The 27,145-nt window shown below is 38.1% G+C and overlaps 1 protein-coding gene across 4 annotated transcripts in view; it reads right to left on the bottom strand.

Annotated features, from left to right (window-relative positions):
- lsamp (limbic system associated membrane protein) overlaps positions 1–27,145 on the bottom strand; it is a 282,520-nt gene that overhangs the window by 133,465 nt on the left and 121,910 nt on the right. For 2 of the 4 annotated variants that reach the window (XM_058080762.1, XM_058080763.1), the window contains exon 2: positions 1,619–1,697. In XM_058080762.1, coding sequence (XP_057936745.1) covers positions 1,619–1,697 — 79 coding nt within the window. Of the gene's footprint in view, positions 1–1,618; positions 2,029–27,145 lie in introns of those variants that run through there. The other 2 variants (XM_058080761.1, XM_058080760.1) reach the window with 1 other exon arrangement.

Genomic DNA, 27,145 nt, shown 5'->3' with positions numbered 1-27,145 from the left:
GGGGTAGGATTTAATAAGCTTTGCTTCTTCCTACTCCTTTTGGACATGTGGAACTGGGAACTGATTATGGGATGCACTCAATTGTAATCTGATGCATGTTCAAAAGGAAATAAAACCATTACCATGACCATAATATTTTGTTGTAACCAAAATTTTGCAGGCTTCAACTGTGTGACAAAAGGTTACATTCATGAATCTAATAATTTATGCGGCTTCGTATTTGTACATGAATTTAGATATGTAATGATACATGTATTCAAACATTGAGTGTTCGTACCTTTGATTCGTCACCTTTACACTAGTATTACCCAATACATCGAAAATAAGCCATCTTAGACATAAATGAGACGATATAGACACACGTTTGCATTGACAGCGTACTTCCTGGAGCTTACCGTCTCATCAGTGTCACATTGCCAAGACCATTGTAAAAACAGTTACTGGTTGTAAAAGTACCAGATGGAGGGGTAGGATTTAATAAGCTTTGCTTCTTCCTACTCCTTTTGGACATGTGGAACTGGGAACTGATTATGGGATGCACTCAATTGTAATCTGATGCATGTTCAAATGAAATAAAACCATTACCATTACCAAAATACTACTCTACTGGTTAAGGAGAGACCCACGATGCACTCCAATCACTTTTTTAAGAAGCAGAGAATCGATAGAATGGACACCCCTGCTTTAAAATGTCCATAAGCGTGAATATGAGTATGAATGGTTGTTGTTTTTTTGTCTATATGTGTCCTGTGATTGGGTGTTAAAGAGTGCAGAGTGTTCCCCCTCACCCAAATTCAGCTAAATTATACTCTGGCTCAAATCCAACTCTAATGAAGGCAAAACAAAACAGAACATAGATTGATGGAGTTACTGTAAATTGCTAGCAGCCTCTCCTGAGTGCAAATGCAAATAATCAAGTTCCTGTACTTTGGGACCCCATGTGGCCAATTTTAAAATCGCATTCAAATCAGCAATGAATATTAATAGTCTAGATTAAATTGAACATGTATTGGATTTAAAATAAACATGCACACCTAGTGCTCAATTATGCCAAATCTTGACTTTTACTACATTGGAGTGAATGGAGTGCAAAAGCATGGAAGTATAATGTTTGTAAAAACAAATAAGTAAATAAATAATAAAAAATATATCACGTGATCCCTGACATCTGTCCAAAAGCGTTGGCAGCTTGTATTGTCTAGGAAGTGATTATGTCAGTGTATTACACGGACAAAAATGTACTACAAATAACAGTGAAGTCGACAATACAGTACTTCACAGATGACACATGTATTGTAAATTAATCGGCTTTTTCCTGCAATCACAATTTGTCTTATAAAGATATTTCCTTATGATTAATGTGACATCCAGTTTGTGTACTATATATTCCTAATGGAACCCTTTGGGTAGTCTTTGCTTCAACCGGCAGCAGGGGAGGTTTGATGAGAAAAAAAAAGTTCGATGCACATCCAAATAATACCACAATAATTCTACTGGTTGCATAATGATCATGCAAAAAAAAAAAAAAACAATCTCTGTTAACTGATGAGTATAAACAGCGATAGCTAAAGGATGCATCGCTGCATCCGCCAGCCAAAGTTAGAAAAGGTCTTCCTACCTTATAATGGCCGTGTCGCCCTGGCGAACAGTGATGTTGTCGGTGGCCCGCTGCATATCCACACTCCGGACGGGGAATCCTGTGGGAATAAGGCATAGCAGTCTGAAAAAAGCAGCCTGCAACTGCCTCCAGCACGATTTGCGTCCGACGAGCATTTTCACAAGCCGTGCAGCGTTCCTTTCAGCCGCTATACATCCAAGAGAGTAAAGGAAGGAATGAGAGTTGTTGTCCGGAACTCCCAGAAAAACAGTCCAACAGAGTCCAATAAATGCAGTACTCAACGGGGGAAGTCGTGCACTGTTGTCCTCGCTTGATAGCCCACTGATGTTCAATGCTTTTTTGCGTAAAGACTCTCCTAAAGTGCTGAGATCTCCCTCCGTCTCTCTCTCTCTCTGATTATCCAGCGTCTGCCTAAGATGCTCCCGATTGGTCGGGACAACAGCTCCACCCGAGGTCCCCCGATGTACTGTAGGAGTGGTCAGTACAAATACGGGAGTCTGCTTAGCCGTTTTAGGGTGACTTGAGCCCACTTCAAAAGGTCCTAAGCACCCCTATAATTGCAGCTGTTTAATTGCAGTAAATTAAGGAATAAATCAGTTCATATGTGCACATAAACTACATTGCAACAACTAATAATACTGTAAATTTTATTAATTCATTCATTTTGGGGGGTGCTGGAGCCTATCCCAGCTGTCTTCGGGCAAGAGGTGGGGCACACCCTGGACTGGTTGCCAGCCAATCAAAGTTCACATATAGACAAACAACCATTCACACTCACATTCATACCTATGGACAATTTGGAGTGCTAATTTGGAGAGCTAATTAACCTAGCATGTTTTTGGAATGTGGGAGGAAACCGGAGAAAACCCATGCATGCACGTGGAAAACATGTAAACTCCACACAGAGATGGCCGAGGGAGGAATTGAACCCTGGTCTCCTAGCTGCGCTAACCACTCAACCACCGTGCAGCCCCGTAAATGTTATTCATTCATTCATTTTCTACTGCTTTTTCCTCACGAGGGTCGCGGGGGTGCTGGAGCCTATCCTAGTTGTCTTTGGGCGAGAGGCGGGGTACACCCTGGACTGGTGGCCAGCCAATCACAGGCCACATATAGACAAACAACCATTCACACTCACATTCATACCTATGGACAATTTGGAGTGGCTAATTAACCTAGCATGTTTTTGGAATGGGGGAGGAAACCGGAGTACCCGGAGAAAACACACGCATGCACGGGGAGAACATATAAACTCCACAAAGAGATGGCCAAGGGTCGAATTGAACCCTTGTCTCCTCGCTGTGAGGTCTGCACGCTAACCACTCGACCACTGTGCAGCCCATAAATGTTATTATTTCATTAAAAAGATTATGTTTCTTTTCTTTTATTAATGAAATAGTTTTTTATGCATGCTGAAGTGAATTTTACATATGTTTGGCTTAAATTAAGCATTTTTAAGCATAGAAATGGCTACTCATAGAAAAGGCATCCCGAATTTGCCAAAACACTTTGAATGATATGTGGTATACTACACTGGTTGTCAGTAAAGTTACTGTGATGTGCGGTGAGACACACTAGCATATAAACAAAAGCTATTGTTGCGACCCTAACCCACTCCAAGCTAAAATTAAACTCGCAACCACTCACATTATTTCCTATCCACCCGCCGCTCCCCACCCTAGGAAACACATTTATAGCAAAACACACAAGCACTAGTCTTATATGGCACATTTTATATTATATTGTTTACTATATTTGGTAAAACGATTATATTATAGGGGTGTTAATTTATGTCTAGAGGGCTTTAATAATGTTAGAAACTTTATTTAGAACGTTGTAAACACATTTTCTATACTCTACAAAAATATGTATCAATGAGGAATCCTACTTAGCAGAAATTCACACAGGAACCAATTAACCGTGATAAACAAACAATTATTGTACAATATTTGTTTATATTCACATTATGGAACTTGCCTTTAGTCACTCATAGATCATTTAAAGATAGACACAACCATCAAACACTATTGAATGAGTTTCTGCATTCTTTGTTGGTAATGGTAATGGATTAATTGTATTAGTATTCTCATTAGTATTCTCTGTAATCAGGAAAAAACCCAAAAGAAACAAACAATTCTTGGTAAATTACATTTTTTTGCTGTCCAATGTACTGTGTTTATTCATTTATTTTTCAATTTATTTAATTAACAAAGCAAAATAACAAGAAATAACACAAACTCCACCACATCCAAGAAGATAAAAACCAACACAAAACAATCAAGAAGAGAAGAAACACAAATACAACACCAAAATAATAATAACTGTGTAAAATAGTAATTGTGTGTGTTTGTTTGTTTTTTCTTTTTAAAATATAAAACATCCTGTAACAAACAAAAAACAACACAAAACATGCATAAAAATAAGCAGCAACCATCTTTATCATTATTATTGCCACCCGTCACCACCACCATCACTTCCACCGACAACAATAAAAATAGTCACAATGGCTTACGTCTGCATTGCATCTCACAATATCCCCACACAACACAAAATTATTTTTCATGATATGCTGCACTCTTTTACCTATCTAGCTATCTAGATGCCTTAAAGGGCAACTGCACTTTTTGGGGAATTTTGCTCATCATTCCCAATCCTTATGTGAAACGTAAACACTTTCTTTCCCTTTTCTGTGCATTATAACATGAGAAAAGCAGTCAATACGAGCTAGCTAACAATGTATGTCATGGACGCTTAAGCCCCAACAAAAAAAAAAAACCTTTAAAAAAACATCAACAGTGTCCCATTCCCATAACTACCCTGTATATTAACCCAGCTACAGCGATATTGTGATTGTAGCAGCTAACAAAGGGTACCACATTTCTGGCGGCGTATCACAACACCTCGCTAATGGCTTTGTGAATGACGTCTCAGCCGCACTCACAATGCCTTAAGCTACTCCTTAGGGAGGGAGCACACATCTTGTGCTGAAAGATACTACTGATGCTATTCCACCGGTTGGTATCCCAATGAGAGCAGACATTGTAAGTAACTCCTTTGTGTGTGTGTGTGTGTGTGTATGTTTCACAGCAAAATGATTCTCTGCTGGTGGGACAAGACGTTTTACCCTGTTGACGGAAGTAGCGTTAGTTCCGATCAATGGGTTCGTGAAATGAATGCGCCCAGGAAAGACGTTCCGGTAGTGCTTAAAATCATCAAAATTTGGCAATATACTGTAGTAAATGTTATTATCAATGTACGTGTTCATGCATGATCACAACATGTATATAAAACAATAAAACATTGATGTTTTTTTTTTATATAGAAGGCTTTGTAGTCAAAATAGGTGTGTCCCAATGACGTGTATTGTTAGCTAGCTCAGATTAACTTATTTTCTGGCATTACAATGTTTCACATATGATTGAAAATTCCTCAAAACGTGTAGTTCCCCTTTAAGTCCACACTTGGTGTCATTCCCCTCCAGCTGGGTTGACTATCACTTGCTTTAGATTTTCCCTATTAACCAAATCATATTGCAGATGAGCAACGATAAACAACATACTAAAGATTAACAGGAGCAGATGCTACTGGGGGTCTATTAATAATGCTATGAAGGTATGACTGAATGACTAAAGTGTCAAAGTAAACATTGCAAAAATTGCAAATTGGCTTATGTCTTTCTTCAACATTGCTTTTTTTCTCCTCTACAAAGGAAAATGTAGCCAACAATTTCAAAATAAATCAACAATGGAATGAAAATAATGTGCCAAAAAATATTGCAAGGGGGAAAAGAGGGAGAAAAAAAATCTCTACACATCTGGATATCATTATTATGCAGAACACTATCTTATCTCATGGTACATACTAAAATAGCAGCATAACAGGTAGGTAAAACACTCATCTACTACTTTTACTGGGAATACATTTGCTGGGAAGCCTGCATCAATATAGTGGTAAGTATAAGTCTAATAATGCTCCTTTATGGTGTGTTTTTATGATTTACATATCTGTAAAAGATATTCCCAGAAAAAAAAATTCTTTTCAGAAGATAGTAACAAATATAATATAATATATTTCCAAATATAATTCAAACATGAACATGAACACTGTTCCATTTCAAATACTAAGATAATTCAAATGTTATATTTCCCACTGAGTGTTGTCCCAGCATCGTAATCAGCATTAAAAGTAGCTTTATGCTCGAAGGCATTCACTTATATAAAAAAAGCAGTCTTTGTATCCCAATGCCAAAAAACATTGAATGCTCTTGTGTATGAGACTGTCTGAAGCTAATTATGATTTTGTGGGGGAGATTACATAAATTTTAAAGCTATTGAGTCTGATCCAGTTCTAACCGGAAAAGTAAGAAAAGCATTTAATTGGTATGGAGTGTAATGTAACTTACCCTAAAAAAAAAACAAAAAAACTTTGAAGTATTTTTGGTCTCATTATCTGCACGGCATATTAAATACATTATTTTCTGCTGACTCCTGACCCAGTTGTTTCCATTCTCATCATTCCCCGCGCACGGGCTTAAGATGAAGCCGTAGAACAGAAAGGGGAAGCTGTATAAATGAACGCACAGAGGAGGTACATTGTACCCTGTGGTGGAAAGTTCAACCTGCCAGCAACGATGACTCCACAGCAGTCATCATTTCATTCTCACCTCCTCCATTACCATCTGGCACACGGCGAACAGTCACCTTCTGTGCAGAGTGAATGATACGCTGTAGTCTGCCAACCTGCATGTCTGTAGGACATTAGGTTGAGCAGGAAAGATTGTGACACTTCTTCCCACCTCAACATTCCCCTCTGGTAGAAGGTTGCAGTCCATCAGATACAAAACTCACCCTAATATAATCTCGTCTACCCTTCTGACAGTGACCCATACACCCTCACGCTGACACATAAGACACGGTGTACAACATTCCAAACTATTAATATTAGTATATTTTTTTATAATACTCAACAAAAACATAGACAAAACACTGTTTTTGCTCCCATTTTTCATGAGCTGAACTCAAAGATCTAAAAAAAGTTTTTTATGAACACAAAAAACTTTTAATAAAGAACAGGTATAGCGTTACATGCAGAAAAAAAATTCAAAATGCATCGAAATAGGAGAAGTTGTGTCATTATTTAAGGAACTTTGCACGATTTATTGTGTATTATTAATTGGACAAGAGATTAAGACGTGTGCTTCATGGTTATATTTCTATATAGATAGATAGTTTCTTGTCATTGCACATAATATATATACAATAAAACTTAGTTTAGAACTTTTCTGAATTTAACATATATGAAAATTATACAATATTTTAAAATTATAAAATTATAAAATACATTTGCATCCATCAAAGATGTTCATTCAAAATGCATCGAAATAACAAATGAAAGGGATAAATGAACATTGTTTGTTGACAAAGGAGGCCATGATTGTGGGCTATTTTGCACTAGGAAATAAACAGACTGGTGGTGTAACTGTGTTGGTTGGCAAAGAACTACAACCTCAACCAGTGACAACATCATAGAAAAGTGACATAGATAGGGAATAATGACATCTGCTTTAAAAGCTAACGGACATATTTTCTAATAAAGATATATTACGAACACAGTTGGACTTGATCTCATCAGATCATGTTGGAATTTGCCGTGTTTACAGCGCAGAGAACAGATAAAAGGAACATTACATCCAAATTCACAACTGATAGATAATGGCATCCTTTGGGAATCAAAGAACACATGAAAGATGATGATTGCTACATGCTTTTAAACAGATAGATTCAAACATGGAACCGTCTTGCTTTGAGGCTACAAAGCTAACCAGAGTACCATCCATCATTAACCACTTCTAGGGTTTTCTTTGATTAAGCCTTTTCATAGTCCAATCTTACATTTTACTCGTAGTCTAGTCGACTAATGTCAATTTTTTTTTTTTTTTTTTTTTTTTTGGAACAGCACAGCCAATGGGGATCCCTGCAACTAAATAGATCTCATTTGTGACATTTTCTCACTTCAAAGAAACAGGCTGAAACAGTCAACAAACAAACATGGTAAGTGTTCAGAAACAGTATCTTAAATGGGACCTATTTTGCTCATTTTCTGCCATTTGTATTGAGTTGTGGGCTCCCGTAGAGCAGCTACACACAATAACCTGCACAGAAAGATTTTCCCCATCGTCCAGGTTCTGCTCCACATTATGCATTGTTCCCATGGACTTCCTGCTTCCGAACCAAACAGTCTGTTTATTACTCAACCTCATACCACTCTCTTGGTACGACCACTCCGCTGTGATTGGTCACACTCCCAAGTGCTCCTGAGGACTTCCATGCAGAGCCATCCTAAATTTCTTTCAGGGCTCACTTGCATCTGAAATGTACGATTACCCCTAGGGTGTTATGACATTTTGAGTATGGGATTGTTTACTTTTCCAAGATAAAATAGTCACAAATAGTTCTATACTGATCTGTGCTTGGAGGAGATGTGTCATTATTTAAGGAACTTTGCACGATTTATTGTGTTATATTAATCGGACAAGAGATTAAGACGTGTGTTTCATGGTTATATTTTATATAGATAGATAGTTTCTTGACATTGGTTAGGGTTTTCTTGTCATCACAGAGTATACAATAAAACTTTAAAACTTTTCTGAATTTAACATGAAAATTATACATATAAAATATACTATGTAAAATACATTTGCATCCATCAATGATGTTCATTCAACAAGCTTTTTGTTCTGTGTCTAAACAATAAATACATTTGACATTTTATTCTGTTGACTTTATTTTTGCCAGTGCCTTACAGCATGCTTGGAGATATGATGTGCTTATTTACATATTTAGAACACTTTAAGAATGACATTGTCATATAATTGGCATCATTATTTTATAATATAGGATTAATATCTACAACAACAAACATATAACCATAGAATTAAATCGAATGGAGTCACATTTGGTGAGCAGTCTCATTTCTTGGATTAAAATTCCCACTTGAGACATAAAATCAAGTTGGTGTAACAGCCTTACCTTTTTTAAATGATACTCGTGTTGGTTGTTGTTGCATGATATGTAAGAAGCTGCTAACAAGTTGGACATTTTTACGTAATTTCCAATTGTTACACCTATTGTGCATATAAATTGGTTATTTATAGCTAAAACAAATACATTCTATGTAAAATGTATGCTCAGCAGCAGCTGTGGGTTTCTCAATATAGAAAACTGATACAGTCTTGATCACATATTTGTCTGATAAATAAATTAGACTCCTCTGAATCAAATCGTCAAATAGTCCAATATTTGAAGACAACCCTAACTACTTGTCTTACTATCTAAAGCTGCATGCAAATCATTAGTATATAACATTACTACCATTAGTACCAGTATCAATTCTTCTGGCGTTCAAAAGTACGAGTTGAAACCTAGTTCTGCACAGCAGCCAGAATGAAAAGTTGCAAGACAATGCTGCTAAGCCCCGTTTCCAGCACCGGCATATTAAATGATACATAACCCAGAGTTATATGGAGGACTCTCCAACAGCTTTAGCAGAATGCAAAGCAGTGGCTTTATAGCTTGATCAGACAAAATGATGTGCATATGCACATGAAAAGAGAGTTCCTGTGAAGTAACTGTAGAGCGATGGTAATGTTTGTTTATGGAGGGCTATGGAGGCGACAAAGAAAAAAAAATCCAGCTAGGATTTCATAGAGGTACTTTTAATAATCAGCGTCTTCTGTGAAATCCTTATATCTTCAACAGGCCTTTAGCCAGGCTAGCAGGATAATGGGGACAAAATAACATATTGCATGTTGACAATATAATGGGATCAAATGAAATAGTTATATCAAAAATACGACTATAAAGATAAAGACTATTTATATGGAATTGCACTATATGGCCATAGTTCTGGAAGATTCACATTGGTCATTGAAAAAGTCCATGATCAGTGTATGATGCAATAATCCCAGTGGGAAACATTTCATACAAGATAGACTTCACGTTAGAGCAGGGGTCTCAAACATGCGGCCCGCGGGCCAAATGTGGCCCGCAGGACACTAGTTTGAGGCCCCCGCCTTGATATGAAAGTTTAATGTTAGTGCGGCCCACGCAAGTTTGATATGGATGCTGTATGGTATCATGTACCCAGAAAAAATTATTACGTTTGATTCATGTTCATGTTTAAATAACTGTTAATAGTTATCCTCCCTATCCGTGTGGAAGTGGTACGTTTTTGGCTATTTAAGTTGAAAGGAAATAACTTGGAGGCTACCGTTTAGGTCGCTAGCTCTCTAGTTTGCGAGTTAGCATGTGTCTCAAGACCCTGCAGTTGCGCAATATGTTGTAAATAAAAAGAGTATAAATGTGACTATAGTCGTGTTTTGTCATGTCTACAGGGCTCTAATAATGCTTTGTTCATTTTAATCTGAAAAAAATCATTTGTCTACCCACCAACTATATGTGGTTTCTCAAGTTTTTATTATTTGCCGTTTTATTATTATTATTATTATATTTATTTATTTATTACTGGTTGATTGATTTTCTTTATTCTTGATTTTTTTAAATTTATTTTTCATCTTATTTTGTGCAGAAAATAAAAATTAAGATATTTGAGAACAGTGGAATGTTTTATCAGAGCTTTTATTGTAGTAAAATCAGAACCAAAGCACTGAAAAAGTTTGTATATTTTTAATGAATGTGTTTTTTTTGGGGGGGGGAAACCTGATGCGGCCCAGCCTTGCCCAGACCCTAGCTCCAGTGGCCCCCAGGTAAATTGAGTTTGAGACCCCTGCGTTACAGGGTGTATTTTATGTCTAAATATTGTTATTTCTGCAGCAAACCACTGTAAATATAGATTCCATACAACTATTTGTATATAGAGTACACATTCTGCATGTTCAGGTCCAAGATTAATGGTACTTGCCAATGAAAGCCAAACAGAAGGAGAGTTTTAACAAGAGGGAGGTCTATAATTGGATTTTGATTCTTCATCCACCTCTACTGTGCTAAGCTTCACATGAAAACAAATGGAACTCAGTTCTTGTGAGCCATAGAAGATCAATGAGGCAATCCTTGGCCCTGTATAAGCCAACTGTGCTTTATATCACATTAGGCTGTGTCAGCAAACCAGACACCCACCACAGGCACACAAACACACGCATACACACAGAGTACGGCCATGTTCTGGATAGGAAAACTAATTCAAAAAAGTCTTATCCGGACTTTATGGTAAAAGGAGTGGATACTGTACATAATTTACTATGGCATTTTCCATCAAAACCTAACAGTATTGGCAGCAAAGTGCATGTATACGCAAAAAAGGGATGGCTGGTCACATACTCAGCAGTATGCCTGATGACCGTACACAAACAAAAATATACAGTTTATGCAGCATAAAGACCAGTGGCTTGAGGCCTTTCATATTGCTCATTTTGTTGTCAGCAGAAAGCTAAACCAAACTAGCTTTTGGTTCAAAGGTTGCTAACACAAGTAGGAGAAAGTCAGTGTTTTTGAAAGTCCCGAGTAAATAAATCTAAATAAATAAAGTCTCCAAGTGGAGACATGAAAGGCCAACTCTAGTCTCAATTCACAGGTTGTCAAGTCCAAAGTCATAGCCTTGAAATTGTTGACAAGTCATGTGCACTGTATAGTGTTAAAGGGGACCTATGATGCTTTTTCCACTTTTTTGACCTATAACTGTAATTTGAATGTTACATTCTTGTGTTAAACGATGCCAACGTTTCAGATAATGAGGTTTGCACATTTGTAAGTGAGTCCTGAAAGAAGTTTAGAATGGCACAAAACGCTAGGTTTCAAAAGGCGTCGTAAATACTGCCCCTTTGTGATGTCACAGAGGTGCTTTTTCCACTTTTTTGACCTATAACTGCAAATTTGAATGTTCCATTCTTGTGTTAACGATGCCAAAGTTTCAGATAATGAGGTTTGCACATTTGGAAGTGGGTCCTGAAAGAAGTTTGGAATGGCACAAAACGCTAGGTTTCAAAAGGCGTCGTAAATACTGCCCCTTTGTGATGTCACAGAGGGGTGGACTTCCTTATATGGGCATGCACACACCATGTGCAGGTGGAAATTAATTGATATAGCTTAAAAACAAATGGAAAGTTTTATGTATATCTTGCTTCTCAAATAAAAAAGGCATCAAGTCAAGATAAAGGAAGTGTTTTTTTATGCAATGGTACGACCTACACATGAATCAACAACAACCATTTACATACATAACTAACCTTGACAGTTCCAGGTGCCATGTGATTGATTTCACATGTGAGCAGATGTCTAAATGAACCGCTGTTGTGCTGCTCCCTCATTGAGTTGCAAATGACCTAAAATATTGTATTCAGGTGTAGTCAAATAAAATGCTATTCCCTAAGAGGCTAGCTTGTCAGTCGCAGTACATCTGTAAATTGCCACAGTCTGACCTCAACTTTCTGCCCCTGAATGCTTTCCATCTCCACAGCACGGAAAGCCTGCGCACATTCGTTACCCCACCACATCTCTCTCAATTTTCTTGGAAAAGAATTGCTTTGAGCTGGTCTCTCAGGGTCATCTGTCCTCTTGCGCCGCAGTTCTATCAAAGAGTTCAGGCATACAAAGATCTTGGTGCGCAGGAATGGTTTAGCCGTAGCGGTAATATGTTCAAGGAGTAACAAGATGAATTCCAAGGATAGAGTACTGATCGTTCCAAGATGCTCATCCCTCTGAACAGAAAGAACTGCAGTGTTTATCAAAGATGAAGGCTAAATCCCAATTCTACCCCTTACCCGTTATCTTACCCCTTACCACAGGGTTTTACGAGAATCAAGCGGTGTCCCAATTCTCCTTAAATCAAGGGGAAACTACAAAGGGGTGTACAGCCTTAGATACGAAATGTCGATGAGGACCGGACTTGAAATAAAGGGGTAGGCAGAGTCTGCAAGGACACAATACTCCAAGAGCGGAGACAGAAAAACATATACTTGACATAATTAAGCATAAAAAGCTTGGTTTTGAGTAGTGATCTGCAATACCATTCATTTCCATTAAAGTTCAGAGTACTTTAAACTCTGAAGTATATTGAGGTGAGGTGTGATTTACAATATAGCCAAGCTAATATAGAATCAGAATGCCCTTTATTGTGATTTTACATATAGTAGAATTATAATACGAATTATAATACGAATTATAATACGAATTATAATACGAATTATAAAATTATAAAATTATAAAATTATAAAATTATAAAATTATAAAATTATAAAATTATAAAATTATAAAATTATAAAATTATAAAATTAAATTATTAAATTAAATTATTAAATATAAGAATTATAATAAGAATAATATAGAAAGAAAAAAGCAAACAAACATATAACATATGTGAAAATGGTGAAAAGAAAATGAGTAAAATAATAAAAAAAATAAAATAAGTTATTGAATAATTAAAAGCACTATAATAATTATAGCTAATTCCCACTTCATTTATCATCAGCCATCATTATAATGCTGACTGATTAAGCAGTGTGTTTAACGTAAAGGTTCCCACCAACTGTTTACCTGTTTACCATGTTCCTGTTGTACATGACCTCAAATGACGAAAGGATGTTGGGTAATTTATCATCCAGCTCCTGTTATTTTTTGGCATCTCCAAAATTGTAGATGGACCGAGGGTTAATACATAGCAGTCATGCATTGTTCTTACCCCAAAATGATTAAAACCTATGGCTACTTCCTGATAAACTCCATGTAAAACTATAAATATAAAAAGGCCTGAAGGGCAAACACACTCACTGCCTTTGTGTTCCATTCCCTGAGATGAATAATGTAGACCTGCCTCATTGTTTGGTATGGACTCCCCGGCTTCGGTTTTCTCTGAGGACTCAAGAGCCAAAGGCCTATCTGCAGGCCCTTCCTTCTAATCTCAGTTCTCTAATCTACATTAGTCCTGTTCTCTAAATTAAGAAGCCAGAAGCAAGGAGGAAGGAACCTACCTGTAAATTCCATTTCAATATTCTTCTGCAACACATCCTTATCTTCTTGTCCTCTGTATAAATCCCCATGTGCCATATTTTATCTCCTCATCTTCACAAAACCAGTAATAATTCACATGCAGTAAAAATGCCAAAAACGTATCCATGCTAAGAATTCAAGTCATTACTGGTAAGTTATTACATAAAAACCAGTATTTGCCATAATAGCTCTAATGTGACTTCACTATACCAACTGAAATAGATGTACTTTTTTCCTTCCCTTGATAGAAATGGATCTCCTTGGTGTTAAGCAGGACCTCATGACACCCAGCATGCAAGCACAAGCCATGATGGGAGCTGAATAAGTCAAAGAAGAATATTCACACATGGAATACCATACAATGTAATTTTGCACTTCTTGACTGTACAAAGTCAGATACACTACAGTACTACAACAAACTGCAGTACCATGTGTTGATGTAAATCAGAGGTCAACAACTGAATCTATTAAGTTTACTTGATTTAGCCGAACTTAGACCTTCGAAGATTGATGCAACCATCAAGCATCAACCATAGTGCAACCATGAGACACATCATTAGGTACAAATAAAGTCACAATCAGTCATCACTACTTGTCCTCAATCACAGCAGTAGTATAAGTATAGTTCAGATTTTCAATTTCGGATTTCAGTGATGAAGAACGTAATTCCAGGTAGTCGCTGGGGTTCTCAAAACAATATGTGTTCAAAAGAGTAATACATTTGCATCACAAAAATGCCTTGTGTGTTCCACAGAGGAAGAACATGCAAGCATCCTCTTCAAATACACAAGATGGACAGGCCCGCATGGAGGTATTTTTGTGATGGGGTGGGGGGTAAATGCCCATTGATTTACTACTCTGCTGATGGGTATGTCATACAACTTCATGTCAAAAAAATCCGAACTGTCCCTTTAATACTTACATGTAGTTTTGATTGATAACGTGGTATTAATGTTGTATTATTTTTATTTCAGTATGCAGTGCAGAAAAATGAAAGTTGTTTTTTACCGTTTGAAATGTGCAATTCTTTGTAGCTTACTTTTGCATTCATTTACCGAACGATAGGTAAGTAAGCAGGTAGTGATCCAGGCCATGTTAAAATTCACGGTTCTGTCAAAAGTGATTTAAAAACAAATGCAGCTCAACTGATACGCAGTTTGAATAATAACTGGATGTTACCACTTGTGATTGATTTTTTTGTCATTTCTGACACACTAAATGCAACGCCTGCTGCCAACCGACGTCTCTGTTGTCAATCCAAACTGTGATCACATTAGCCTCAGTTCAACTCTGACAAAGTTGACCCCTGGCATTCCCTGATATTTAACACTTGGCCACAACTCAAGTCTCCAAAAGAATGAGCGCACTCTGCTTTGGCACCCAACACTGATCAGTCCTGACAATGGAACTATTGTGCAAAATATTGAAATAAAAAACACGGAAACAGGAAGAAACTGCACACATTGTACGGGTAATTATGGATTGCTCAAGTACAACAAGGAATTTGTCATACACTATTGCGACTTAAGAAAAGTTGTCTAGCACACCGGGCCGAGTGCTTGGCTCTCGACCCAAAGAGGGTTGGTTCCATTCCTGATTTGAGCTCAAACTACCAATTTACTCTTACTTTCATTCTACGTTTTAGCGTATTTCCACAGCATTTCAGTCAAAATTCAGCATCTGAACAGTTCATGTGTTCATTCTAAATTTTGATTTTTTTAAATTTCAAGTGCTTCAGTCTTGCTTCAGCTGTTCCGAATTTGCACGCAATGTCTGCTGACATTGCATCATCAGTTTGTTATATTTTTTTTCAGAATTTCCACCTCCATTACTGCGTAATTTCGCTTCTTCGCCTTTGTCATCTTCTTAACAGCTGTGATTCGGAATGAGAGCAGCCACGTAACAATGCAATCAAGGCGCTTTAAATATGGACGCCGCATTCATGAGTCACTTTGCATTGACCTTCAGTAGTGAAGTGGAGCCGTGGTGAGGGGGTGACATGAGGGGGAATTGTGTATGCACATTTTTACTTAAGGTGGAATGTGCGAAGTTTGCACATAGGCCGGAGTGTGAATACATTTGTTATCATCATAGTTGGGAGGGCAAGGTGAGTTGTGGAGAGGCGATTTGAAAATGGAGGAGCATGAGTGCTGTCGGTTCGATGTTTGGGAAATTTACATTTTCAAAAATGTCTCTGATGGCACCTTTGATAAAGATAGAGTGATTTGTCTTTGTTACGTAATAACCTATTTTGGTATAGTCCGGAGTTTAAAGACTACCATGTGGTTTTACTTGTCATTTACGCGTAGTGGTATTAATTCACTCATAAAATCTATTGACTGTGCAGGTCACTGAACCTGTTGACACATCTCTGGGGATGTACAACCTGGTGATTGATATATGGAAGTGGACTCTGACCAGCATTGATGCTGTGTGCATCACAAAGCAGTAGCTCAGATCCCAACCTACGCTGTCACATGTTCAGCATGACTGCTTCTGGGCTGGCTCTCGGTGTAGACTCAAGACGCAGACTCTTGACGGGGCCTACCAGGCATTGGCGGCCATGATGGCCACTAGGGACGCGAGACACAAAATCATCACAAAACCCACATGGATTTAAGGCTGCCTCTCACACTCACTCCCAGACATGCGGATCCATGAGAGCACATTTATGTTGACTTTTGTAGCGAACTACACAGGAAACCAGCGACCAGCACGGAGAACTTGTTTCTCTTTCGTTATGTAAAATTGTTTTTGAGCTAAACTTGATAGCACACGTCATTTCTGATGGCCTGAACACGCAGTACAATGTGCCGATTTTGCAGGATTGCTCTGTGAAAAAAACATACCTAGTCTTAAGGGATAAATTAATCAGTAGGTACTGTATATAGCACTATATGCGTCCATAAATACTCTTATAGTATTAATAGGAAACTCCTAGCAAGCTTGTGTTCTTCCACTGAAATATGCCACACATTTATGACTACCCACAAGAAAAATGCTAAAAAAAAATTAACAAAGAAGACCATTTCCTAGCTTTAACTATTAATGACCATTCATCCACAGGGGTGGAAATTACAACTAAGTTCAAATCACACACTAGTACGCTATAATAAAATGTTAAGTTATGACTCAAAAACATTCCCCACTTTGTTCTCTTAGTGTGCGGTCAGCATGCCACTCATATTTAAGTCTCTTTGCTAAAATCATTATTACAATTCAGGAGAGAACTGAGGCAGCAAGAGGGAGGAAACAAACACTACTGCAGCACTCGCTGGCCCATAAATAACATCAATGAAATCCACTGAGTCTGCTACAGACATGTGTTAAAATATACATGAAACCATAAAACTTCTCAAAAGTCGAACAGTAAAAGTAATGCAAGAAAGGAAATATAATTATACCGTGATTTGAAGTTAAAGGAGCGCAATTATATTTGGCATTTTCAACGCATATTTGATTGCAGTGCACACTTCCTTTTCACATTTTTAACAAGCAATTTATTATTGACATCGCTATGAAGCGACGGGACTAAATTTAGTCTAAGTCAAATCTTACCCCATCGAGCAGACACTACGGGTTTGAGAGATCACACACATACTTTGAGAGGTGGAAATAGATGCATGATTTTCTTCTTTTTGTAGCCATCTAGAAGCTTCTTGCACTTCTTGGCTGGTATTTTCATCCACTCTTTCTTTGCAATTTCTTCAATCTGCAAGCAAGTGTTTGCAGGATTCCTTTTCCCGATGGCAGATTTAAGCTCACACATGGGATTAAGATCAGGACTCAACGCTGGGCAGTTTACAACAGTCCACTTTTCCTTTTCAACCATTCCAGAGTGCTTTTAAATGTGTGCTTTAGTTCTTTATGTTGTCGGAGAACCCATGCTCTTCGACTCAAACCTAGCTTTCTTATACTGGGTAGCACATATTATGTTTTAAAATCCCTGGGTAATCCTCTGATTTCATGATTCCTGTGATACGGTGAAAGCCTCCAGTACCAGATGCAGCAAAGCAGCACAAAATCATTTTGGATCCTCCTCCATGCTTAACTGTTGGGAGGCTGTTCTTTTCCCTGTGAGCTTCGTTTTGCTGCCTGGAAATAAAATTGTTGGTGTGCATTGCCAAAAAGTTGCTATTTTTTTGTTTTGTCTGTCCACAGAAGGATTGTGGTTTGTTCAGGGACTCTCTGGCAAAAATCAGATGTTCTTTTTTATGTCTTCTTTTTCAGTAATGGGGTATTCCTCTGCCTTCGCAATAAAGTCCTGCTTGGGTTAGGGTGCGGCGAATCGTGCAAGTAGAAACCATTAGCCCAGATTGTTTCAGGTCAGCTTGCAGGTCTTTGGATATTTTACGTGATGCTTTTTTTTTTCCACAAATCGCACCAAGCTTCTATGGCTTCTGTCATTGATTTTTCTTTTCCCTTCACATCCACATCTAGGGAGGTTTGTGACACTTCCATGCTTGGAAAACTTCTTATAATATTATGCATTGTTGAAACTGGGATACTAAGGTCCATGGAGATGGCCTTATGTCCTTTAGAGCCAAGGCAAGATAAATTATCTTAAAATAAATTAATTAATTTACTTAATTTTATTTAATAACTCAATTTCTCAGGATTGACCATTTACTCAATTAATCAAAAATAACAAGCTTCAAATTATTCGACTGAGAAAATAATTGTTAGTTGCACCCCTGAGTCACAAAAGATAGAAAATTGTAGATTCAAAGATTATAGAATAGATTCAAATTCAAATATATGCACACACCACCACTAATACTTTGTTAATTATCAGTTGGCAAATTTCACCTCAACCAGACATTTTTTTTTTTTTTTTGTAGCCATCAACAAGCTTCTGATATCATTCTGGCTAGAATCGGTAGATATCACTAGAGGCTCGTCAAAGTTGGCATCTACAAATTTCATATGACCTTGAGAATTTTGGGTCTTCTTCAAGTAAATTTTAGGTTTTTACTGAGTTACTTGGACTTTCACATTTTCGGGGCATTTGCTGATCCAGTGAGTGCTCACAAAAAAAAAAAAAAAAAAAAAAATGATGCTGCCAAAGAGACACTGCCACCAGCAGTCAACCATAATAAGCAGAGTAAAGCTGATAGGGCTTGGCCTTGTCAAGTTGAAAAAATATTCTGGAACCTTCAGCATCACTTATAAAATCAAAGTTTTTGAAGATGCATTATTATTCCATCCTGGAAAAAGAACTAATACTGTTATAAGGAGTTTTTTTTACTTGCAAAATTATCCCATCCATCAATTTTTTATACTGCTTGTTCTTTTCATCTTTCATCAGGTAAGGTAGAGCTTGTCTCTGTTGACTTTGAGCAAACGTTCAAAACTTTTTAACTGTTTTTTATTGAACCAGGACACAAGTCTACTTGTCTCAGTTAAATCGTCCACTTGCTCACCTCTGATACGCAGCTACAAGGTAACATGCGGGACAAGTCACGAGAAATGGAAATTGTTGAGCATGTGCGACTCATTGCAAATACGCTCTGTGACAAGTGATTCAAGTGAATGGAGTAACCGTGAGTGATTCATAAGAACTTGACTCTGTAAAATGAATTGAGTTTATACTGAGTATATACTCTGGAACCATCAATTTATTCCAGAAGGTCTGACTCTGCTCAAAATGGTTGCTCACCGAATCAATTTTCCCCTAAGAAATCATGTTAATGATCCATTCCAGAAAGCCAGAAATTTTGTAACTTTAGTTTTACACACAGAACTAATTCAAAATGCATATGAATACGTACATATAAATGATGCATAAAAGAATATTCAAGGTTCATTGAAGATGTGTTTTTTGACATGACAATTCCCAAAGACCAAATATCATGGCTGCTGCAACATCGTCACAAAGCCAAGATAAACACACCAACATCATGATGGCGCTGCCTGCACTGTGCCGTTTGAAAAACATCTCAGGTGGGATGCCCTTGTCATGACAGTAATGTTGGAAGCCAACAGGACCGTCAAGGTTATTTTTTTTCATCAGCGATAAAAACGTTCTTCCATCTTTAATGGCCCTTTTTTGGTGCTCCGGCGCAAATTCTTGTGCAATCTTGTGGCACTGAAGGAGACAAGGCCTTGAAAGACATTATTATTTATCTTGCAGATGTCATCTGATTATTGGACTGCGTTTAGCACTTGTAACAACCTTCACGTGGACCGAGGATTAAGCAATAAAGAAATTAAAAAAAAAAAGGTCTCGCCCGATTTTTTTCTTTTTGCAGTTTGAAGTTGCACTTAGAACCTCTTTAAGATCCAAAAGTGCAACATGTCAATTCTTGCATTTTTGGAACTGGTCTTAAGTGTCTAAATCTAAGGGTCGCTCAAAGTTTGATGGCAAATTGTGCAGTAATACTACAGTAAACCTCGGATATATCGGACTCGGATATATCGGAAATTCGCTCACAACGGACAGATAAAAAAGAACCGATTTTTCTGTAATGCATTTCCAATAAAAATTAATTGCATATATCGGATTTTTTATAACGGATTTCGCCTATTTCGGACAAAATCTCCAGTCCCGTTCCAATGCATTTCCATTAAATTTCCCTCGCATATATCGGATGGCCGCATCGTGGCGCTCCGATTCGCCGAATCGTGACAGGCCGCTATACGACGTCATTTGCAGCGTTGCCAGGGCCTAGCTTAATTAACAATTTGTTATGCTCAGAGTCGAATAAAGTTAAATTCTCATTACCATACGTCTCTTTTCATTGCCCAGTCCAGGTACATTGGAAACATAGTCTAAAAAGTGCCTTTTTATAACGGATAAAATCCGATTTACGCATGTACCGGATATAAATCCGATATATGCGTAAAACTGACATTTTCCGGTATACGCATATAACGGATTTCGCTTATATCGGACAAAACCAGTGGGAACAATTGAATATGTCCGGTTTACTGTATTTAGACAACTTTCAATACACTTCCCATAGAGCTCAAGACCATGTACATCTTCTCTCAGTAGTCCTTCTTGCCAACCAGCACAGATGGAACTAAAATGAACAGCATCAGTCACAGAAAAGCCAAAAGCCATTTGTTCACAAAATGTTCATTAATCCTATCAAGCCAAGAGGAACAAGCACCCTAACAAAAGCACCGGGTCGACTGAGGGGAAGAGTCGCAAGATTTGCTGAAGACTTGTGCAATTTAGCAGATGTCTTGCAAGATAATGACATTCCCAGGCTATGAATTTGGAGGCGTAATTCTCACAAAAAATCACACAAATTGGAAGCACGGTGGATGGCGGGGTTAGCAGGCAGGGTTCGATTCCCTGGTTGGGTATTTCTGTGTGGAGTTTGTATGTTCTCCTTGTGCATGCGTGGGTTTTGTCAGGTTCAAACTCCTTGTAAAAACACTTAAATACAGAAATACAGAAGAGACAGACAACAATATTCAAAGTTACTCGCAGCGAGGAGAGAGTGAATATGCAGTTCACGCGCCTCTCTTTTTATTCTTTTTCGGGGGTCCCTACTACATGGTCGTGCAACTCTAAAGGGGGTGGGGGGGGGGCAGTTCCACGAGTTGTATCTGTTTGTCTATGTGTATGTGTGTATATGTGAGAGTAATTACTTTTATTGTTTTATGAGTTCTTATCTTGACACATTCTTGCAGGATTAACATGAACATCTGCAGGGTTGCTGTTGGCGCATCCAGGCACCTCCAGGACCTGGGGGTCACTGGGGGTCTCTGATCAGGGTCACATGAACCTTCCTTCTTCAGCACATTTAAACACTCTCTATTATCTAAGCAAATGGATATAAGGGTGATAACTGACGCTATGTTCATTCTATCTACATTTTATTCTAACAGGTTTTCTCCGGGTACTCCGGTTTCCTCCCACATTCCAAAAACATGCTAGGTTAATTAGTGACTCCAAATTGTCCATAGGTATGAATGTGAGTGTGAATGGTTGTTTGTCTATATGTGCCCTGTGATTGGCTGGCAACCAGTTCAGGGTGTACCGAAGACAGCTGGGATAGGCTCCAGCATGCCCACGACCCTAGTGAGGATAAGTGGTATAGAAAATGGATGGATGGATGGAAGTTGCACAAATCATACATCATTTAAGGTGGTCCTCATTTTAAGGTACCAGTTTACTTTAAGTTCTACTAAATTCTTATAACAACAGACTCACAATATTGCCTAACTTTCATTTGTCTTCCATTACTTTTCTCTCGCACATCTTTGCTTCCTGATTCTGATCCACCATACCTTGAGACCCATAAAGTTAAATAAAAAAAAGACAATAAAATTGACATATTTGTATTGGAGTAGGCGCATATATATATTTTCGGATCTGCATGAATTCAAATGGCTTTATAATGCATGAAATTGCATATAATCAAAATTTGCTCATGGTTCATGCTCTGATTATTATATGTCAGCAGTGAAAATGGGTGAAGTGGATTGGGGGCGAGGGAGGGTGTGTCTGGTTTGCTTTTATAGCCGTAATACACTCATAATTATATTGGGAGGGAAGCTGATAGAAGGGGCTGTTAGCTTGTTTACATACCTAATTTATGGTAGGTTCTTTGCGATTTGCCTGCTAAAGTGACAATTGATGCTTCCAGGTTTAACCACTTGTTAAAACAATGAGACCACCATATGCATTTATGACTTTACAAAATATATATGATCATATCTTTGCAGTGTTCCAGAAATCATAAAGTATGCCCAAAATTCTCTCTCTCTGTACTCTGTTTTAGCTGAAGTAGCACATTCGCAGATAATCCATGGGTACCAAGTCAGAAACTCCCTTGCATCCAAGCAGACAGATTTCTCAGTCAGCTCGGTGGCTGAGCCTCATTTATTTATGACTTCCCTCGAGCTCCCTCTTGCTACTCTGTCTTTTGCAAACTGCTCACCACCTCCGCCACCCCTCTCGCTGACTTTTCAATGTTCAGCTATTTCCCAGCTGTTTAAGCGTTCCCCCCCGTCTGAAAAACAACATTACGTTTAGCCACAGTCCCTGTTTGCCGAGTGCATTTCAAGATGGTTTGCGAGGATAGGCTCTGCTCGACTCTGTGATGCTGAGATAGACGCAGATGAAATGAGATAAGCACCTTTGGGATTACTTTAGTCACATTACCGATATTTCCAAGATAAATTAGGACAGTATAGATTGCTTTGAATGTGTGAGAAAACATGAAAAAGTCATAACAGCTTCGGGCTTCAGCTTTTCACTCCTAGAGTCTTACATGAAGCATGTACTGTATGTGAACAAAAAAAGACATATTTCCGTTATACGTATCTGAACAAACAGGAAAATTCACTCGGCATTGTGTGGCGGACTGGAGGCAGTATGTGCAGCTGGGGAAAACGGCCTCGGTCTCTGTGACCATCAAGGCTAGATGCCCCCAGGGCTGTGTGCTTTGCCCCTTATTCTTCTACCTATACACCAACTGCTGCACCTCCAGCCATCAGTCTGTAAAACTGATTTAGTTTGCGAGTGACACCACCTTCTTTAGGCTCATTTTGGACAGTGATGAGTCTGGTCTATAGGAGGGAGTTTAGATCGACTGGTGTCCTGGTACAGTCGCAATCTGTGGACATGATCGTGGACTTTAGGAAAGTCAAAACCATCATAACACAGGACTTTAAATGGGAGCCGACTATGAGGTCCCTCATCAAAAAGACCCAGTAGATGGAGCTCTTCCTGAAGATGCTGGTACAGTTTTACACGGCCATCATCAAGTCCATCCTCACCTCCTCCATCACCATGTGGTACACTGGGGCCACAGCCAAGGACGGCAACCACAGACGGTAGCTCATTGGGCTCAGAAGGTGATTGGCTGCAGGACTCCAGCACTCGGAGGTGTGCTAGTCAGATCATAATTGATCCTTCTCACCCTGGGGACAAACGGTTTGACACATTCTTCCCCTACGCAGGAGGCTGTTGTTTGTTTGGAGTAGAACTTCCAGCCATCAGAACACCAATTCACTCAAAAACTCTTATACATATGCTCTGTTTTGTTCTGTTACATCAGAAAATATACATTTGGACACGTCTGTTTTACTTTGCATTACTACACTGCAAACAACGTCTAGTTTGTGGAACCTTTCACTGACAAAGACAATAAAAAATATTTTCATTTTGAGAAGACCAATTTCCACCAAAAGTCCACCGCCTGAATTCACAAACCATCCTGAAGCTAAAAGTGTAGCTCTGAGGGATGTCATTAAAAAAAAAAAATCAAGCTCACTGAAGATTTGTTTTAGAGTTCCCCATTTGTAAGATAAAAGTTTATTCAGAAAGCATCTTAGGCCTTAACAGACTCGTCCAGCCACAACAACAGCTTTTTTTTTCTTCTTCTGTCATCAGATTTATGAACACCAATTAAGTCAACAATTCATACACACAATTTCACGCTGCTCTGTTTTGTTCTGGTACATCAACAAATGCACATTTGGACACATCTGTTTTATTTTGCACCACTACGCTGCAAAAAATTGCCTTTCTCTGACAAAAGCAATGACAACTGTTCTTCCATCAAAGGTCCAGGACCCAAATTCACAAAGCTCCTTGAGCTAAAAGTAGATCTGATGTCATTCTAAGATTTGTCATAGAGTTTCCTGTTGGTAAGATGAAAGTAGTTCAGAAAGCATCTTAGACCTTAAGAGAGATCCCAAGGTGAAAAACTGTTAAGAGGCGGCAGGAGGACTTTCCAAAACTAAAACAGACAAATGGTGGAAAGACGGAGAAGAAGAAGTAATATTATCTGTATGATAAATGACCATGATTTAATGACGCAAACGTTTAATTTAATGGGGATAATGTTTGCGGTAGATGTTGACGTTCTGTCATTCTGCCAAATCAAAACATTTTTGTCACAAGAATGACAACAATTATTCTAACTAAATCTGAAACACTTCTATGCTAGGACTACGTTATGCTAGCCATAGCATTTCAGTATGTGGAATCAAACTATGGAATGGATTGAGTAAGGAAATCAAACAATGCACAACGATGAGCCAATTCAAGAAACAATACAAGCAGTTGATGTTTGCTAAATACAAGGATGAAGAGTCTTGAACCAGTCATGATGTGCTATATATATCACTATATTGACACTTACTATGGTACACATTATGGCATTGGATGCTCATATCACCGAGTACTTCAGTACGAGGTACAGTAAACCTCGGATATATCAGCGTTTGCAGCGTTGCCTGCGCGTCCAGGTACATTGGAAACATAGTCAGGGAAGTGCCTTTTTATAACGGATAAAATCCGATTTACGCATATACCGGATATAAATCCGATATATGCGTAAAACGGACATTTTCCAGTATACGCATATAACGGATTTCGCTTATATCGGACAAAACCAGTGGGAACAATTGAATCCGATATATCCGAGGTTTACTGTACATTATTTAAAAAAGAAAAAAAAAAGAAAACCTTAAACTGTATTATTGAAAGCAGGACGTGAACAAATGTAACAGTTACTGATTGTAAAAGTACCAGATGGAGGGGTAGGATTTAATAAGCTTTGCTTCTTCCTACTCCTTTTGGAGTCAATTGGAGTCAATTGGAGTCAATTGTAATCTGATGCGTGTTCAAATGAAATAAAACCATTACCATTATTGACAGGTGAGTCTGCGTCGAAGATTAATATTAAATGAATTAAGTGGTAAAATGAAATGCATCCTACATTTAAATACATCAGCTTGTCAACTATTCTTCCACAAAGTCGGCTGTGTTAAGTTGCCATCATCCGTCTTCTTCTTGTTGCCTCACATTTTGAAATGAAACTTTTCAGAATTCCTAACGAGGTTTGCAGTTGCAGACTGCCTTAAACATGAAAGCTAACTGGATAAACTACAAGTGTGTTCCAAAAATCAGCGCACAGATGGCCAAATAATTCCAGGAACTATTGAAAAAGATCCTAGTGGTTGCCTGGAAGCCGCTAAAAGAACCTTTTTACGCAAGGTTGTAGTTGAAAATACCAGGGTAAATTGGAAAGTTGGTTTCCGTTCCTGTCAGCAAGGAAACTTCAGAGAAGAAGGAGCGATGATGCAAGATTCAGTATGTAAAGTTGAAACTGGAAAAGAAGGGAGGAACAATGAGAAAGAAACACACTACCATGGGAGCTCGTAAGAAAGAAATTTTAAAAAAAAGGTGTAACGCAGGCAAACCCTTGCTAACCCTGTGGATACAATCCCACCGCCATCACTCAAAAAAGCAGAGGGGGACTCTTTGATCCTCAACACTTTGAAGATTCTGTCAGCCTTGTACTTTTACACCAACGAAGAACAGGATCTTACTTAGTGAGGAGTTACCTGCAAGCCACTGTGCCAACACCTCTTGTTTTTTAACCATCGGTCTGATCTAAGAAGCTTTTGAAAAACAGTAGTGGAAGCCAATAAGCGTCGATGAGTTTGCAGAAAAACTGAAAACTTCACAGAAAAAAAACAAATCAATATTTAATAAAAATCATGAAAAATTTATACAACTGAGCCATGACAACATGAGTCATACTAGTTTTATTTTAATAAACATAGCAACCAACCAAAGAGGAAATAGGGCAGGGGTCTCAAACTCAATTTACCTGGGGGCCACCGGAGCTAGGTTCTGGGTGAAGCTGGGCCGCATCAGGTTTTCCAAAAAACCCCAAAATGCATTCATTAAAAACTGGAAAAAAAATCAATAAAAAAAAACTATCTTCAATGCTTTTGCTTCTGCTATACCCTACACTTTTTCAGTACTTTGGTTCCGGTTTTCCACACCAAAATATCTGATAAAACATTCCACTGTTCTCAAATATCTTAATTTTTATTTTTCCATACACAAAATAAGATAAAAAAATAAATACAAAATTAAGAATAAAGACAATAAATCAATCAGTAATAAATAAGTAAAATAATAATAAAACAGCAAATAAGAAAAACGTAAGAAACCACATACAGTTGGTAGAGAAATTATTTTTTTCAGATTCAAATGTACAGTATTAACAGTTATTTAACCTTTAACATGAACATGAATGAAACTTAATAATTTGACCCAATTAGCAAGTTAGCATCGTACTCAGTTCCATCTGGGAGCAGCGTGGTAACTTTAACAACATGTTTGATGAGATGCTTTATCTTGACGTGTATTTTCCGTTTTTCTCAGTGCACACACATAATGAGCTGAACGCATCCATGCTCAACTTCCCACAGATGTTCTACCAATGTGGTTCTTGTATCTTCCGTAGGACAGGAAAGTCAACCATGGCTTAAATCCATGGACTACACGGTGGAATGCTTGGTTCAGAGCACTTTGGACTCTACCAGGACTTTCCTGTTTTGCGATTAATTATTTAAAAATCCGAATCAGAATCAGAATGCCCTTTATTGTCCTTTTACATATAGTAGAATTAAATTGCAGCAGCTCCATTTTCAGTGCAAGACAGTATGACAGTACAAAATATAGAAATTAGAAGAATAAATAATAATAAATAACAAAGGGTCTACATTGTAGATGACAATTGGTTGCCTTGGTTACATGGTCTTG

The sequence above is a fragment of the Doryrhamphus excisus genome, chromosome 8 (assembly GCF_030265055.1).
Source record: "Doryrhamphus excisus isolate RoL2022-K1 chromosome 8, RoL_Dexc_1.0, whole genome shotgun sequence".
In the NCBI taxonomy this organism is placed as follows: domain Eukaryota; kingdom Metazoa; phylum Chordata; class Actinopteri; order Syngnathiformes; family Syngnathidae; genus Doryrhamphus; species Doryrhamphus excisus.
This window is presented reverse-complemented; position numbering and strand designations above follow the sequence as displayed.